Here is a 15,003-nt window from a genome sequence, read left to right as displayed (position 1 = left end):
CTGAAGCCACTGATTCAATCAACAAGCACTTATCTGAAAGACACCAAAAGTCTGTTATCACTACTTCAAGGGATGGTTCTCCCGGAAGATGTATCCTTCCTTGTGACAATGGATATCGAAAGTCTGTACACCTGCATCCCGCAGGATGACACCATCAATGTCGTGAGACGCACCCTTGAGTCCAGTGATTGGAACTACACGACTCCGCGAGAATTCATTGTCAGCTGTGCCACTCTCGCACTAAAGAGGAACTTTTTCGAATATAAGGGTGACCTTTTTCAACAAATCACAGGAACTTCAATGGGCAGCACTTTTGCGCCTTCGGTAGCCGGGTTGTATGTTTTCGACTTCGAAGGAAAATTCATTTTGGATCCCAACAACCCCTTTCAGTCAAACCTCTTCTTTTGGAAAAGGTACATTGACGATGTGCTGATCATTTGGCAGGGCTCTGAGGACTGCCTCAAAGATTTCTTTGGATGGATAAATACTTGCGATCCCCATCTCAGATTCACCCACACACATGACAAGGACGAGATGATCTTCCTTGATGTGGTAATCACTAGAACAGGTGATACCCTCCAAACCAGGACTCACCATAAACCGACGGCAAAGAATAATCTGTTACATTTTTCCAGTTACCACCCTCGCCCTCTGAGGGAAAACCTCCCCTTTGGGCAATTTTTGCGTCTCCGTCGGAACTGTAGCGAAGTGTCTACATACAAGAAACAAGCACAAGAGCTTACATCGAAATTGAAATCTCGGGGTTACCCTGATAGAATCCTTTCCAGGAGCAACAAGCGGGCCCGGAATCAGAATCGAGACGCTCTACTAGAAGACCATGTGAGAGATGATCAGGATTCCATACCTCTCACTTGTGTAACGACTTTCAATGCAGCATCAAACGCAGTCAGTAAGTCCATTAAAAAGCACTGGAATATCCTGACGAGCAACAAGCACAACTGGGATAAACCTTTATTCTCTTACAAAAGAGCAAGGAGTTTAAAGGATGCCTTGGTCCACACTCGCCCGAAGATATCAGACAAAGATCAAAACCAGTCTATTACTGGTGCGTGGGGCCTTCCTCCTATTGTTGGTCACTACCCTTGCGGCTCATGTAGCGTCTGCCACCTGACTTCCCCCTCGAAATACCTTGAACTTGAACCAGGGAGACAATGGGTGCAGAGAACGCACACAAACTGTAACTCTACAGACGTTGTTTACCTCATCACTTGTCCATGCGGACTAAGATACGTCGGGATGACAGGGAGGAAAATTAAACAGCGCATATGCGAACATCGCAGTACCATTCGCTGTCGAAAACTAAGCACGAAATTGACAGAACATTTCCTTTTGGCCAATCATACCACGAACGATATGACTTGGTCAATCATTGAAAAATTGAAACCAGGACAAAAGACCCAGCAACTACTCTTTGAAAAAGAGCAAAGGTGGGTCTATCGCCTTTCGACTCACCTCACAGGTCTTAATGATAACATCCCGTGGAACTCCGTCTTGAAGAATTGAAATATGGGTTGCTTTCCACCATTAGGACAAACACCTTGATGGCCTCTTTGTAGCACTGCCTAGGATTCCTTTAGACCCCCTATGTTCTCATCGGAACTGACCAATGCAGTGGGTCACCATCAGACACTAAACGCAAAGCGCCTCTCTTTAATGTCCTCATTAAACCAGCAATCACTTAGGGAACCCTCCCGTAAAGTGTAAAGGAAACATTTTTTTCTTTGAAAAGTTTTCAGATATCACGTGGCATTTTAAAGTAGTCAACAATCACCGGCCATTTCCAAACATAAGTAAACATGACGAAATATTGTCGCCATTATTTGTCATGCTCGCTGAAAAAACTAACATATCTTACTTCAGCCCACCACTTTCTAAACTACCAATCCCAATGGGACTAGGTCTGGGGGCTCGGCCGCCAACACACGCCCCTGTTGATGATGTCACGCGTTCACGGACGCTGTTGCTATCACGTGACACGCATTTCCGCATCACGTGAAAGGTTTGCATCTGTATTTATTCCGGCTCTCACTCCATACTCACCAAGATCCGGGCCGAGCAGGACCGATCCAGGTACCTTGCGGGAGTGTGCGAGCATGGAAGTAAGTAGTTTCCCTTTACCATCGCGTCCCTCTGGTCCCAGTGAGTTTCTTTTACGAGTACCCAGACCAACAAGGTTCTCTTATTTATCTACTCCCATAGATACTATAGCTCACTACCCCCCTCTCGGACCCATGACGCAACAAATACTGGTTTACTGAGTAAGAATTCAGCCCCCTTTTTTTCCATGTTGTTGTTGTTTTTAGTACCAAATTGATAGTCATGCACTGGAGCAACAGCGCCTGGCAAACACCATGTGTGCTCATTTCAGCATGTACTCCACTGGCACGAGTCCGCTATATATGTATATATGTGTGTATATATATTTTTAAAGGCAAACACTACGGCTAATATAGCCCACGCCGACAGCACATCGCTGGCCGGCTAGTCAATACATTGTTATTTTGACTTCACTGACACAATTTGTGCGCAGGACCACTACGAAAACACGTTGATAAAAGTACAGGTCCCACAGCTCACACAGAGCACCACTCTCTTTTTTTGTGTGGGAGTCTTGATAACCACTTAACGTTATTTGACACCCACTCCCCCTTCACAGCATGGGCCAACCAATTGTGTTCACCTGAATCACGTAAAGCATAAGATATTCAAGTGACACAATGTGTCTATATGTATAAGTCTTTATGTGTGTTATGTCTGTTTTTTCCTTTTACAGGCGTTACTAGCCCCTTAATTACAGGATGGCTCATGCGGTAAAACAGTGAGTCCTACCGCTCTAACACACCATTGGTTTGGGTGCACCTTAGCGTGTGCATACCGCCGTGGTGTTCCCTATGGTCCTGATGAATGCTTAGCCGACTGGGCTCATTAAGCAGAAACATGTTGACCTTCCCCCATTTGGATAAGCCTTGTCCCACCTAATTGGCCGGCTTCTGTCCAACCCACTTGTTTTTAGTTCGGTATTTGGTTTGCCAAAATTAAATTGGTTATTGGTTAAAACCACTCACCTTTTAAATTTTTCACTCCCCTTTCCATCAAAAACCAGCTCCGCTGTAGTTCAGGCGTTGTAGCACACCAGAGAGGCATTCGGCCTCTCTGGTGGAACCCGATGATGAAGCATGTCACCAACCAGGTTGGTGAGTGAGGGTTCTCTTAAAAACACAACTTTTTGCTCACGCTGTTACTTCTAGTTTGCTCCTTACTTTGTTCACTCTTTTGTTGTTGATGTATCATTAACCATGGGGGATCAAGAGTGACTGTCCCTCACCCTCTCGTTGTTATTGTGTAAAACGAATCACCCAAAGCTCCAGAAGTTTGATGGGGAGCTCGGACTCCGCTGGAGACCAGAGGCCTCTGATCTCCGCCTCTCCCATGTGGCCACCCCATTCCAGAAGGGATGCATCGGTCACCACTGTGTACTCTGGTTGGGGAAGGGAGAGGGATCTGCTTTTGACCCAATCCTGGTTCGTGAGCCACCACTTCAATCGTCGAGCAGTGGCCTCAAGAGATCTGGATGCAATCGGGCAGATTCCCCTGATGCAGCGCCCACTGGAACTTCAGATCCCACTGCAGACCCCGCATATGCCACCTGGCATGATCAACCAGCAGGATGCTGGAGGCCATGAGGCCCAGCAGCCTCAGCGTCATCCAGGCCGAAACCCAGGATCGAGGCTGAAAGATCAGAATCATAGCCCAAATATTCCGGACTCGCTGTTCGGGAGGATAAACCTTAAACCGCGTCGTGTCCAGAACCGCTCTGATGCAGAGGAGCTTCTGAGAGAGAATCAGGTGCGGCTTCGGCACATTGATGGAGAACCCCAGTGAATGTAGGAGGTCGGCCGTAGTCTGGAGGTGGGAGATGACAGCCAGGGGCGAGCCCGCCTTTAACAGCCAGTCGTCGATATAGGGGAAGACTGGAACCCCTTATCTGCGCAGATGAGCTGCGACCACCACCATCACTTTCGTGAACACCTGAGGGGCGCATGTAAGGCCAAAGGGGAGCATGGTAAACTGAAAATGCTTGTGGCCTACCGTGAACCGCAGGTAACGCCGGTGGGCCAGCAGGACAGGGATGTGAAAATAAGCGTCTTGCAAGTCCAACGCTACCATCCAGTCTCTAGGGTCAAGGCAGACAAGACCTGAGCGAGCGTCAACATCTTGAACTTCTCCTTCTGGAGGAAGCGTTTGACTTTCCTGAGATCCAAGACAGGACGCAGACCCCTGTCCTTCTTGAGTAAGTAGTGAGATTAACAACCATGACGTACTTCTGGAGCAGGAACGAGCTCGATGGTTCCCTTGGCCAAGAGAGCCAAAACTTCCTGTTGGAGAAGTGCCAGGTGATCCTCCGACATGCGGTGATATTGAGGTGGCATAGCTGGAGGGGTAGCCTCGAAGGGGAGGGAGTAGCCCCTTCGGACTATTTACAAAACCCACCTGTCAGACGTGATGGTTCCCACATCCCTGCGGAGGTTGCGAAACTTGCTGCGGCCTGTGGCTCTGGGCGGGACATAGTGAGGCACCTCATCCGTAGCCACGAAAGGAGCAAAAAGCAGACTGCGTTGGGCGGCTGGAGAGGCACAAGGACTTAGCCATAGCCCGTGAGTCCTTTAAGCGCTTTAGAGTGTTGTCCGCTTTGCCGCCAAAAAGGCGAGGGCCATCAACGGGCATGTCCATGAGGGTGTACTGGACATCCCCCGAAAAAGCCAGTCGATCTCATCCAGGCGTAGCAACGAAGGTCTACAGACGTGGAAATTGTCCTACCTAGAGTCGGTGGTATCCAGCCCACAATGGATGGTAAACTTCGCCGCATCTATCATGGCGGCGACAACCTGGGAGAGCACTGTCCGTGCCTCCTCCGGACACTGAGGCAGCACCTGCGCAACCATATCCCACACAGTGTAGGAGTAACGGCCCAATAGACAAGCGGTGTTTACCGACCGCAGTCCCAAGCTGGTGGAAGCGAAAATCTTCTTCCCAAGATGATCCAGCTTTTTGGATTCCGTTTCCGGTGGAGCGGTAGGAAATGCGCTCTTGGAAGTAGAGGCTTGGACCACCAAGCTCTCCGTGGTGGGGTGTTGGGAGAGGAATGTGGGGTTGCCCGGAGCCGGGTGGTGGCGTCCACCGGAGCTCCTGTGTTAGGCCTGGACCATGTGCCCAAAAGGACGTCGGTAAGGGCCTCATTAAATGGCAGCAGGGGCTCCGAAGAGGTCACAGCCAGCTGAAGCACCTCTGTAAGGAGGTTAGTCCTGACCGCCACCGTAAGAAGCTCGAGGTTGAGAGCCTTGGCCGCCCTACACAACACCACTGCGTATGACGTAGCCAGAGTAGGAGGAGACAACATGTCAAGGTGAGGGGCAGTGTCAAGACCACTGGCATCCCCAAGTTCCTCTCTCCAGTCCTGTTCATATCCTAGCTTATCAATTAAAGTGTCACCTGACCCCTCCCAGTCCTCCTCCTCATCCTCAGCTTGCCAATCTGGCCAAAAAGGGACCCCAGGAGTGAACAGGGGCACAGAAACCCCACTCTGCGCCGGCTCCAAGTCCACATCGGGATGGAGGCCGGGGTCGACAACTGCCGGGGACATGACCAGCGTCAGTTACGGTTCCGGAGAAAGCGGCACCGGTGGAGGTGTAATAAGGTCAACCGGCGGCAATACGGATCCAGGCCTGGATCCACGGGGGCTGAGCTGACAGCGGAGAAGACCTAGGCCCCCCCAACCAAGTCAGCGGGGCCCAAAGGCGCGCCGGCGGGTTCGGGCTGCCCAAAGATGGCGTGCATCGCCTCTTAAAATTTGCGAAGCTGGGCAGGAGTTGCTCCGGGTCCCGGGAAGGGAGGGAAGCCCGGAGTCGACTCTTTAGGCTCCACACGCGGAGCCATGGGAGGGCCACCGCCGACATCCCTCGTCGCCGACCGACGGGGAGAAGTCGAAGAGTGACTATGCTTCATCGACTTCTCTTTGTGCTTCAACTTACCCGACCCAGAGTGCGAAGACTTCAATGACTTGCACGAGTGGTGATGGCTCCACAACCAGTCCCTCGCGACCGGGACCTTGAAAGCCACGGAGCTGACTGCCGGCGCTCAAGCAGCTTTCGGGACCGCTCCCGCAAAGCTTTCGGAGCCATGGACCGGCAGTCGGAGCACAACTTGTAGTCGTGCTCCAAACAAAAGAGTCACACATGGTGTGGATCCGTAACCGACATCAGTGAGGTACAGGAACCGCATGCCTTGAATCCGGGAATCCCTCGTGCACCAGGACTCGTAGACTAAAAAAAGACGTCAACAAAAGTTACTCAAAAAGTTCAGTCAAAAAATGACTGGAGGTACCGCTCTCTCCGGATCTGCGCTGGCTGGCTCGGAAATCAAAAGAACTGAGGTCAGCGTGCAAGAGCGGTGTCTAAGTAGCTACCACGACGTCATCCCGGCGACCACGACACCAACGACAGATTCGGAACTGACCGACGCCACCTTCCGACGCGCAGAAGTACTGCTGACGAAAAAACTTTCCGGATCCAGTCTGACGCCTGGGGGTAATTCTAAGGTAAGGAATCTATAACTAACGTATTTCTTTTAGATACAGCGCTTCTGTAACTTAGTAGTCTTTTAGCAGAACCTGCCTCACCATAACACTCTTAACCCAATTGTTCACTCTCTTCAGCTAGCACCTACTTATGAAACTATTGCTCTAATTACAGCAGTAGCTCAAACTACATGCTACACTCTTCAAGAATTGCACCTTCTTGAAGAGCATCCTTTTACTACATACCTTTTGATTACAACAATCGCCTTGAGAAAGTCCCTCTAGCCAAAATGCACGTTGGCTGGACCATAAGTTTGATGCCTACATTCTAACCGGGCTGACAGAACTTTTGTCAATAAAGAAGTTTCCTACTTATTACTACATTACTTTTCTGGACTATTTTATGGATAAAAACCTGACTACTTGTATCCCATTTCTCACCGTCAACAGTGAAATTACTTTACGTTTTTTAGTCAGCAGGGATGACGGTAGAGGAGTTGAGGTTGGGGAATGCCTCCTTTTTTGTAGTTTACCTGGGGCTTTTGTACCGGTTTGCTTTTTAAATTATTTTTTTGTAGTATTTTTCCTTTCCTCCCCATGAGGAAAGCTCAGTTCTGGTTCCTCATGCTTTTTTCTCTCAGATTTAGAAGAATTACCCTCAGATTATTTTGGATCCATCTGAGAAGTCTTCCCTCACACTCATTGATGGTCTTGGCAGAAAAGGTCCTACAGTTCTTGCAACCTTTGACTTGGTGGTCAGGTTAGAGGCAGCAAATGAATTTATTGGGACAGTCATCAGAAAAAACCCTCATTTTGGTACATGCCTTAAATTTCCTTCGGATTTCTCAATTGAGGCCATTTATCAGAGACTTTATAATGTAATGAGTACCTTGAGTCTAAGAAAAAAGACTTTGACAATGGGTAATGATTGAAGCATTTTATCTGTGAAAGATCCAATGCTGGAGAAACAACGTTATGGTGTGCTTCCACTGAATTGTTTTATTTGTGAATGATTGTCATTTCAATCACTCAAGCAACTCTTTTTGGTAGCAAGGTGTTGTCAGTGGTTGCAGCAACCATTTCAATTTTAACAAATACATTGGGTCTAACATATACCTGTGATCTAGATTATTTACTTATATTAATCAATAGTTAACACTTGGTACTTGTTGTGGATGTGCAACACTTTCTTGATACTATTGGCACATCTTTCATATAATATCTTCATGAGTTGGTACCATGGAGGGTGTGGGGTTTGACAATATAATCTTGACAAAATTGGCTTCTGCAGGTGTGCATGTTCCAGTGAGTTGTGATAAGATCTCTCTTCAATGGAAGGACCGGGTTGAGACTAGGGTGTAGAATGAAGGGCACAGAAGGTTTGCTGTTGTCAGCTCACACATTACTGCCCTGTACATTTCAAAGACTCTACAATATTGTACCTATTTGGGTGCAAGGCTTGTGATTTGTCTTAATAAAATGCACTCCAGTTCACATTGTGGTATTTAATGTGCTTGTTTTCTTCTCCTCTTTCCATAGTTGGAGATCCCGCGGCTTGGCACTACTTCCCTTTTAGAAGTGGGGCCAGTCAGTATGTCCTTTGAACTTCCCATGCACACCTGTTCCGGGCTTCAGATCCGCTTTCTCCGGTTATCTGCACTGGAGCCGGTGCTGCCCCACCGGTGGGTTCGCTATGTGACGCACAGTGATTCGTACATCATCCGCGTATGAGGGAACACAAGGTGAAAGCTAGCTGTGCCAAGTGTGAGTTGAGTCGATACTAGATTAAGCCTGCATGGTGCAACTGGATTCACACTACAGCTCTCCTTTTTTGAGTTTTAAGGAATGTGGAAGGTCTTTAAAAACTCTGCACCACAAACTAAACCTGCACACATTTATTTATGAAATAATATTATTCAATCAACCAGCTTCACCTTAGAAACCTCAGCGAACAATGACAGAGAAACTGAGCAATTTTTCTATTTTACAATGAACAAATGTACTGTGGCAGGTGCTACACTACAAAACAATTAAAGTGCTTTTTGCAAACTCATCCTTTTCAGTATGAACTTGATGGATAAAGATGACTTTTTATTGGTCTCAAGCATGGTGGGGTGGACAGTCAGACCATCCAAATCATAATAATTAAGGGTTCCACTAATAACATGGAGTTCATCTTTTTCATTTTCAACAGCCTCATAAGACTAGATGATCAGTTGTTGAAGAAAGTCTTTCCTGTTGTAAGCATAACATGCCCAACACACTCTCACATTTTGAAGCTATAATAAACAATATACAAACCTAACTTGCAATTTCATCTGTGAAAAGAAAGTTGGGGGGGGGGGGGGTCTGGGAGGGGATGAATAAGGAAGCTATTTGATTTGAAAAGACAATGAAAGACTGAAGGTTGTTACTGCTTCCTGTGCAGTAATAATCGGTCTCCTCCACCACTGGGGCTTAGGTTAAGTGCATCAACAAACAAAAAGTCCTTATTCTTCCTGGAGTGCAGGTGGACTACAAAATGCGAGGACGACTGTTGACGAATGCCATGATGGGACCTTCTTCTCTATGGATAAGTGCCAATGAAGCATTTCTTCAAACACTTCCTTTCCTCAGAAGTCTTCCTGTTGGAACACAGATGGTTTATAGTTAGTAAGATATCTAATACTTAACCTCAGCTCACATACTTTCCTATATGAAATTCTATATAATGAACAAAATGTTTAATTTCAGTAACATTTTTCCTGTTCGATAGGGTAGTTTGCACAGATTCCTCATACAAACTTTCTTCCTAGGCTGGATCATGAACATGTTTCTGCAGCGTTAAGCAACTGATGCCAGGTGGTTTTGCACAATGTCCTATGTGGATTTAAGCAGTTTCACCAAAAGCAATGGACTTAAATTGTCCTATGACATGTTAGGGTGCATAAGAAGGAAAAAATAAATAAAATCAAAAGAAAAGGATATTTATTTGTAGTAGATCTGGTTCTGCGTTATAAGAATCTTCCTTAAAATCACAAATGTTAGAATACTGTGCTCTGGGTTCCCGGAATACTTCAACAATGTAGGTCTTATATTTGTTCCATAATTTAGTAGGAATGGTCAGAAATCCAACATATTGCTGTACATTTTCTAAAAACCTTTCATAGGCAAGTTTATCCAAATCCCAGAGTTTAAAAACACTAGAAATCTTTTCTCAGACTACATTGAAGTACAAAATATAAAACCTGCTGTGTTATGTATAAGCAATGAGAAAAGCATAGCCTGACAAACTTGCATTGAAAGTTTTAATTGTAGCCTGTCCCTTTAAGGCTCCAGGAACTTCCCCTACCCATGATGCCTTGTACTGGTATGTGAGATGAGATAAATGAAGCACAAGGTGTTATTCCTGATGCCCAAGTATGCAAAGCTGAAGAGGAGTCAGGGTTGTTTCGGATTTCAATTTAGATTCCTGTGATGCATAACCAGCACTACAAGTGGCCATTTCTTCTGCATCATAGGATCTTCATTGCTAGTCACACATTAGAACAGTGTATCAAGAAAAAAACCTGCCATATATCTGTGGGTCTTAGGCATAAGAAAGAAACACTACACAACACATCCTATCATATACTCTATGTAGCAATGAGGTTCCTTAGAGCAGTCTGGCTAACTATAAAATCAGCTTTTGTATCAGGGCCAGTTCTAGGGCAGTGCAACCCTTTTTTAAAAATATATTATGGAGTTAAAAGCACCTGCTGCAGTATTCCTTGCCTCCAGCAATTTTCTGGCAATAATAAAAATGTCAAGATAAAAATGGACCAGCTGGAGAGAGATGGAGTTTTGTCTGCGTGGCCAGCAGCCAACGAAGATAGCCGCAGCCTAGGGAAGCTCCGTGCCTGAAACCTGCCCGCCCAACAATCCTGACATAAATCCGGCGAAAACTGAGAGGCGATACGGCGGTGGCGGTCTGGAAAGAGCCGCGGCGGTGATCGGGAGTAATTACAACCCCGTGCGGACATCTGGGTGAGGCGCTACGGAACCAAGAGACTGAGGCCTGGTGGCGGCGAAGGGACCGGGACCTCGATTTCACATATACTGCGGGATGCGCTGAAAAGTGTGGAGCTCTTGCGCATGCTGTTGCTGGCCGGTGCGCTTCGTGGGCTCTGGCGGCGGTGTAGCGGTATGGGCCCGGAGGCGCGGGCTGTTGCCTGGTGGCGGCTCCGCCCTACATCCGGACGAACGGAGATAGAGCGACTGAGGGCTCGCGACGGCAGGCGGGCCGGGGCCTCGAATCGTAAGGAGCCGCCGAGGACGGTGAGGATCGCGCGCACACTCATCCCAATCCCTGGGGCCCGCGTGCTGCATCCTCCTGGACTCCATGCCTGATGCAGGGGCGGGACTGAGAGAAGAGGCCGGACGACTCCCCCGGGAAAGTGGCGGAGAGGTGAGGAAGACCCCGCGATGCCTGGGGGAGCATGCTACACATAAGCCTATTGTGGTGGGCTCTGCTGCGGGAAAGACTCACGGAGGACAAACGCTGTTGAGAGGGAGGCAGGCCGGCCGCTCCCCGTGTCTCACCGCTGCGTATACAGAGGTCACTGCCTGAAGAGGCGACCCTGCATATTGGTGTAAGAAATAGTGTTGCGGGATGCATGTCCTCTGTCGCCTGGGCCCCTGGGATTGAAAAACACCGCCAGCGAAGGGATAGACGAGGTGGCATTGGAGACAGGGGAGCTTCGTGTGGGGCGGACCCCTGCGGCCCGGCAGGGTCCCGGGGACCAAGATCCGGTGTGGAGACAACAGGTACCATCCAACTGTGTCTAAATTTAAGAAGGTGAGAGGCCCCCCAAGAGATTGTGTGTGGGACAAGTAAAGGCACCCCGGGGGACAGCTTAAGACTGTGTGAGACGGCTGGGTGAAGATCTGCTATATCTATGAAGGTGAGGGGCCCCCAAGAGATTGTTGTGTGAGACAAGCAAAGGCAACCCGGAGGGAAGCTTAAGACTGAGGGAGACGAACGGGTGAAGACTTGCTACATCACAAACTACGAAAACGAACAGAAGAGGCCAAGGCTGTCTGGACCCCGCGAAACCTGCCAGTCAGGGACCAGTAAAACCGACAGGCCGCACGTAGAAACCCCCTCGTGGCAGGCGGCGGCGACTGCTGGCTCCCCCCTTATTGGTGAATTCACTGGTGTGCCGGATCTCGCTTTCACCCACTGGGTTGTGATGGGGGCAGGGGGCAGCGCACGATGTCACACAACAAATTGGACAAATACTCATATCATAAAGGGTGCACTGAGGCGCCATCACCGCAAGAGGCCGTAGGCCCAGATCCGCCACCCGAAAAACCACCGGAGATCACTCTCAAAGATGTGATGGCCACGCTGGCTCAGATGCAGGGAACCATCTCGACCGATGTCGCGCTGCTCCGCGCGAACATCTCTAAAATGAGCACGCGAGTTAAAGAGGTGGAAATAACCACAGAGACTCTTACCAAAGACACAGCAGCCTTTAAAAAACAGATACAAGCATTGGAAGTGATGCAGAAACAATTGATTGACAAGCTGGAAGATCAGGAGGGACGGTCCAGAAGGAATAACATACGCCTGGTAGGCATGCCGGAGAGCGTTAGGGGACCGGCCCTAGATCTATTCGTGGAGAAACTGATTATGGACCAGCTACAACCTCGTGGCCTGTCCAACTTCTTTTCCGTGGAAAGGGCGCATCGGGTGCCCGGGGGTAAGCCCCGACCAGGAGCCCCCCCCACAGCCGATCCTGGCAAGAATATTCAACTTTCGGGACCGGGATGCCATCCTACAGCGGGCACGCACTGCCACTCCCCTCCCCCCCTGAGAGTGGACAATAGTACTATAACACTGTACCCGGATTACACGGCTGCAGTGACCAAACAACGTCGAGATTTCATGGATATAAAAAAGGAGCTCCGCAGCCGTGAACTCAAATACGCAATGCTCTACCCAGCAAAATTGCGTGTAGAGGCGGAAGGGAAGACGTGGTTCTTCAATACGCCCGCAGAGGCCTTTGACTGGTTGGAAGGCTGGCGATCAGCAAAAGACTCAAGACGTGCAGATCCTGCACACAAACAGCGGTCCCAGCTATCGACACCATACAGCTGAATGAGATACGCACTGCAGACTGATTCACTGATGCTGAACAGGCGACAGATGAAGGAGATGCTTTAGGATGGCCAACGTGTGAATCCGCATACATTGCTCTGCACGAGACTCATGCCTTTTGAACTCTAAGTTTCTCGCACTAAACTGCGGCATATCCCGGGGGTGGTTGAATGGCGCGAAGTGACTCTTTCCCCCTACGCAAGTATAAAGTTATGGGGACTAAGCGCTCTGCTGAGTTGGGGTGGCAGGTAGTTCTGAATCCGCCGGGCGGGGAGGGGGGAGGAGGGATGGGCACAGTTTCTAATGGTTGTTATTGGTTTAATCAGTGGCATTGTTGCGATACATAGAATAATACCAAACGGCATTCATGGCATTGCAATAGGAGGTACGACATACATCTTACGGTTTTACATTGCAGTAAATGACAGACAGGACACGAATTCAGACCCCAACGGCTGAAACAGGACCGAACATGCAGACTCCCCGCACGCCCACCCCACTATTCACAATACTGTCCTGGAACGTGAATGGATTAGGTGATAGAATAAAACGAGGGCTGGTAGTGCAATACATCAAGCGTAAGGGTCTGGCTGTGGCATTGATCCAGGAGTCACACTTGACAGGCTCGGCTTGTAGAGCCCTAGATAGGTGGGTTTTTAAAATGTTGATACACTCTGACTTTACCTCAGCTTCATGAGGAGTGGGTATACTGGTGAATAAGCGCTTCCCGTTGATAATAACTGATTCCCGCAAAGACGACCAGGGATGTTTTGCGGCAATAACCTGCCAATGGGAGGGGGAAGACATACAACATAGTGACAGTATACATCCCTCCTACACTGCACCAGACTACTTTCCGGCCATTGGGAGAATTCCTCCTCTCACTTCTGCACGGAGAATTAATAATAGGGGGGATTTTAACGCGACAATGGACGGATGTGTTTTGCATTATTGACTGAGTGGCGGGTGGCCTGGTATATTTTCCCTCTCAAACTCCTTTTTTGAATATAAACAACTGGCTGATCACTCAGCTGGGGCAAGGCCGTGTAATCACCCCTTGCTTAGGTGTAGTATCCCTATACCTACCTCATATATAGACACATGGGTAACCTGTCAGCCACTCCTATAGCAGGCCTTAACAATCCTGGAGGCAGAGTGCTTGGTAACATGTGAGATGGTGCTCTAGCATGAGCTGAGCCTGTCTGCAGCTTTCGGAACCATGTCCTTATAGCTGTTCTATGATATCGCCTACCATATACTCTTAAAGTGCCTTATAATCTTAAACGGTTATGGTAACTATGGTTTGGCTTTATCAAAACATGTTGTGTAAGGTGTCTAACACTTTGGAATACTACCCCCACACCATTTCTGGCGGTGAGGATAGTATTCCCCCCTTCTAGAGGGGGAAGACATGTTGAAATCCTACTTCCCGGTTAAAGTTAACCAGAGCCCCAGCGTCACAAAATGGATGCTGCTGCCACAGACACAAGACTGACCTCCTGCTGCTGGGAGTCCTTCCAGCGAGGGAGGCTTGGACAATAGGTTTCCTGCCTTGGGATGGTGCTAGCACCACCCCAGACAGGACTTAGTGTATTGGGGCAGGGAGGGATGAAAGAAACGAGACACTGCCTGGGGCACACAAGGTGTCCCATGCATAGCCCGGTTCAAACCGGTGCTGGGGCACTCCAGCCCCAGTCCTGGCGCGAAACTGGACAAAGGGAAGGGGGTGTAACCACCCCCTCCCTGTTCCCACCCATACGAGGGACCTAGCAGGTAACCCAGCCCCCTATTTTAGTATAAGAGTGGGAGCTGAGTCCCTAGGTCTTTGGATGATCCTGAACTGAAACAAGACACAAAACTCTGGACCGACGACAAGAAGAAGACTGAACAATCTCCCTTGTGGCCAAGGAGTGGCCACCCTGTGCAAACAGGCACCATCAAGCAACCTGTCGTTTGCTTTGCCCAAAGTTCTACGAGGAACCGACTGCAGAGCCCAACCAGCGCCTTAACTTCCAGACTTCTCCGGCCCTGATCCACATCCACAGCCGAGCTGAGATCCGTGGAGGCGACGAGACACGTGGGGCTGGCTACCTGGGAAAATTGGCTAGTAGCTTCCAGCGCAGCTTCTGAGGCATCCTCGAAGTTGTACTCTGGAGATTGAGAAGCCCCAACCCTGAGCACCATCTGCACGGAAAGATCAGCCCTCCACACTCCACGAGTTCTGCGTGGGGCCCTTCTGCATTTTCCTGCTCGACGCGTCTGTCCGGTTGCTGGCCCGCTGGCTAGT

At 49.0% G+C, this 15,003-nt stretch overlaps 2 protein-coding genes across 2 annotated transcripts in view; one reads left to right on the top strand and one right to left on the bottom strand.

Annotated features, from left to right (window-relative positions):
• Window positions 1-8,900, top strand: part of AP4M1 (adaptor related protein complex 4 subunit mu 1) — a 198,019-nt gene extending 189,119 nt beyond the window's left edge. Inside the window, exon 16 of the mRNA XM_085637309.1 lies at window positions 8,135-8,900. Coding sequence (XP_085493435.1) covers window positions 8,135-8,326 — 192 coding nt within the window. The 3' untranslated portion in view covers window positions 8,327-8,900. The remainder of the gene's footprint in view (window positions 1-8,134) is intronic.
• Window positions 8,894-15,003, bottom strand: part of STAG3 (STAG3 cohesin complex component) — a 1,816,020-nt gene continuing 1,809,910 nt past the window's right edge. The window contains exon 34 of the mRNA XM_085637308.1: window positions 8,894-9,219. Coding sequence (XP_085493434.1) covers window positions 9,208-9,219 — 12 coding nt within the window. The 3' untranslated portion in view covers window positions 8,894-9,207. The remainder of the gene's footprint in view (window positions 9,220-15,003) is intronic.

Source organism: Triturus cristatus, chromosome 12, assembly GCF_964204655.1.
Source record: "Triturus cristatus chromosome 12, aTriCri1.1, whole genome shotgun sequence".
NCBI lineage: Eukaryota > Metazoa > Chordata > Amphibia > Caudata > Salamandridae > Triturus > Triturus cristatus.
Note: the sequence above shows the minus strand (reverse complement) of the source record. Positions and strands in the feature narration are given on the sequence as shown.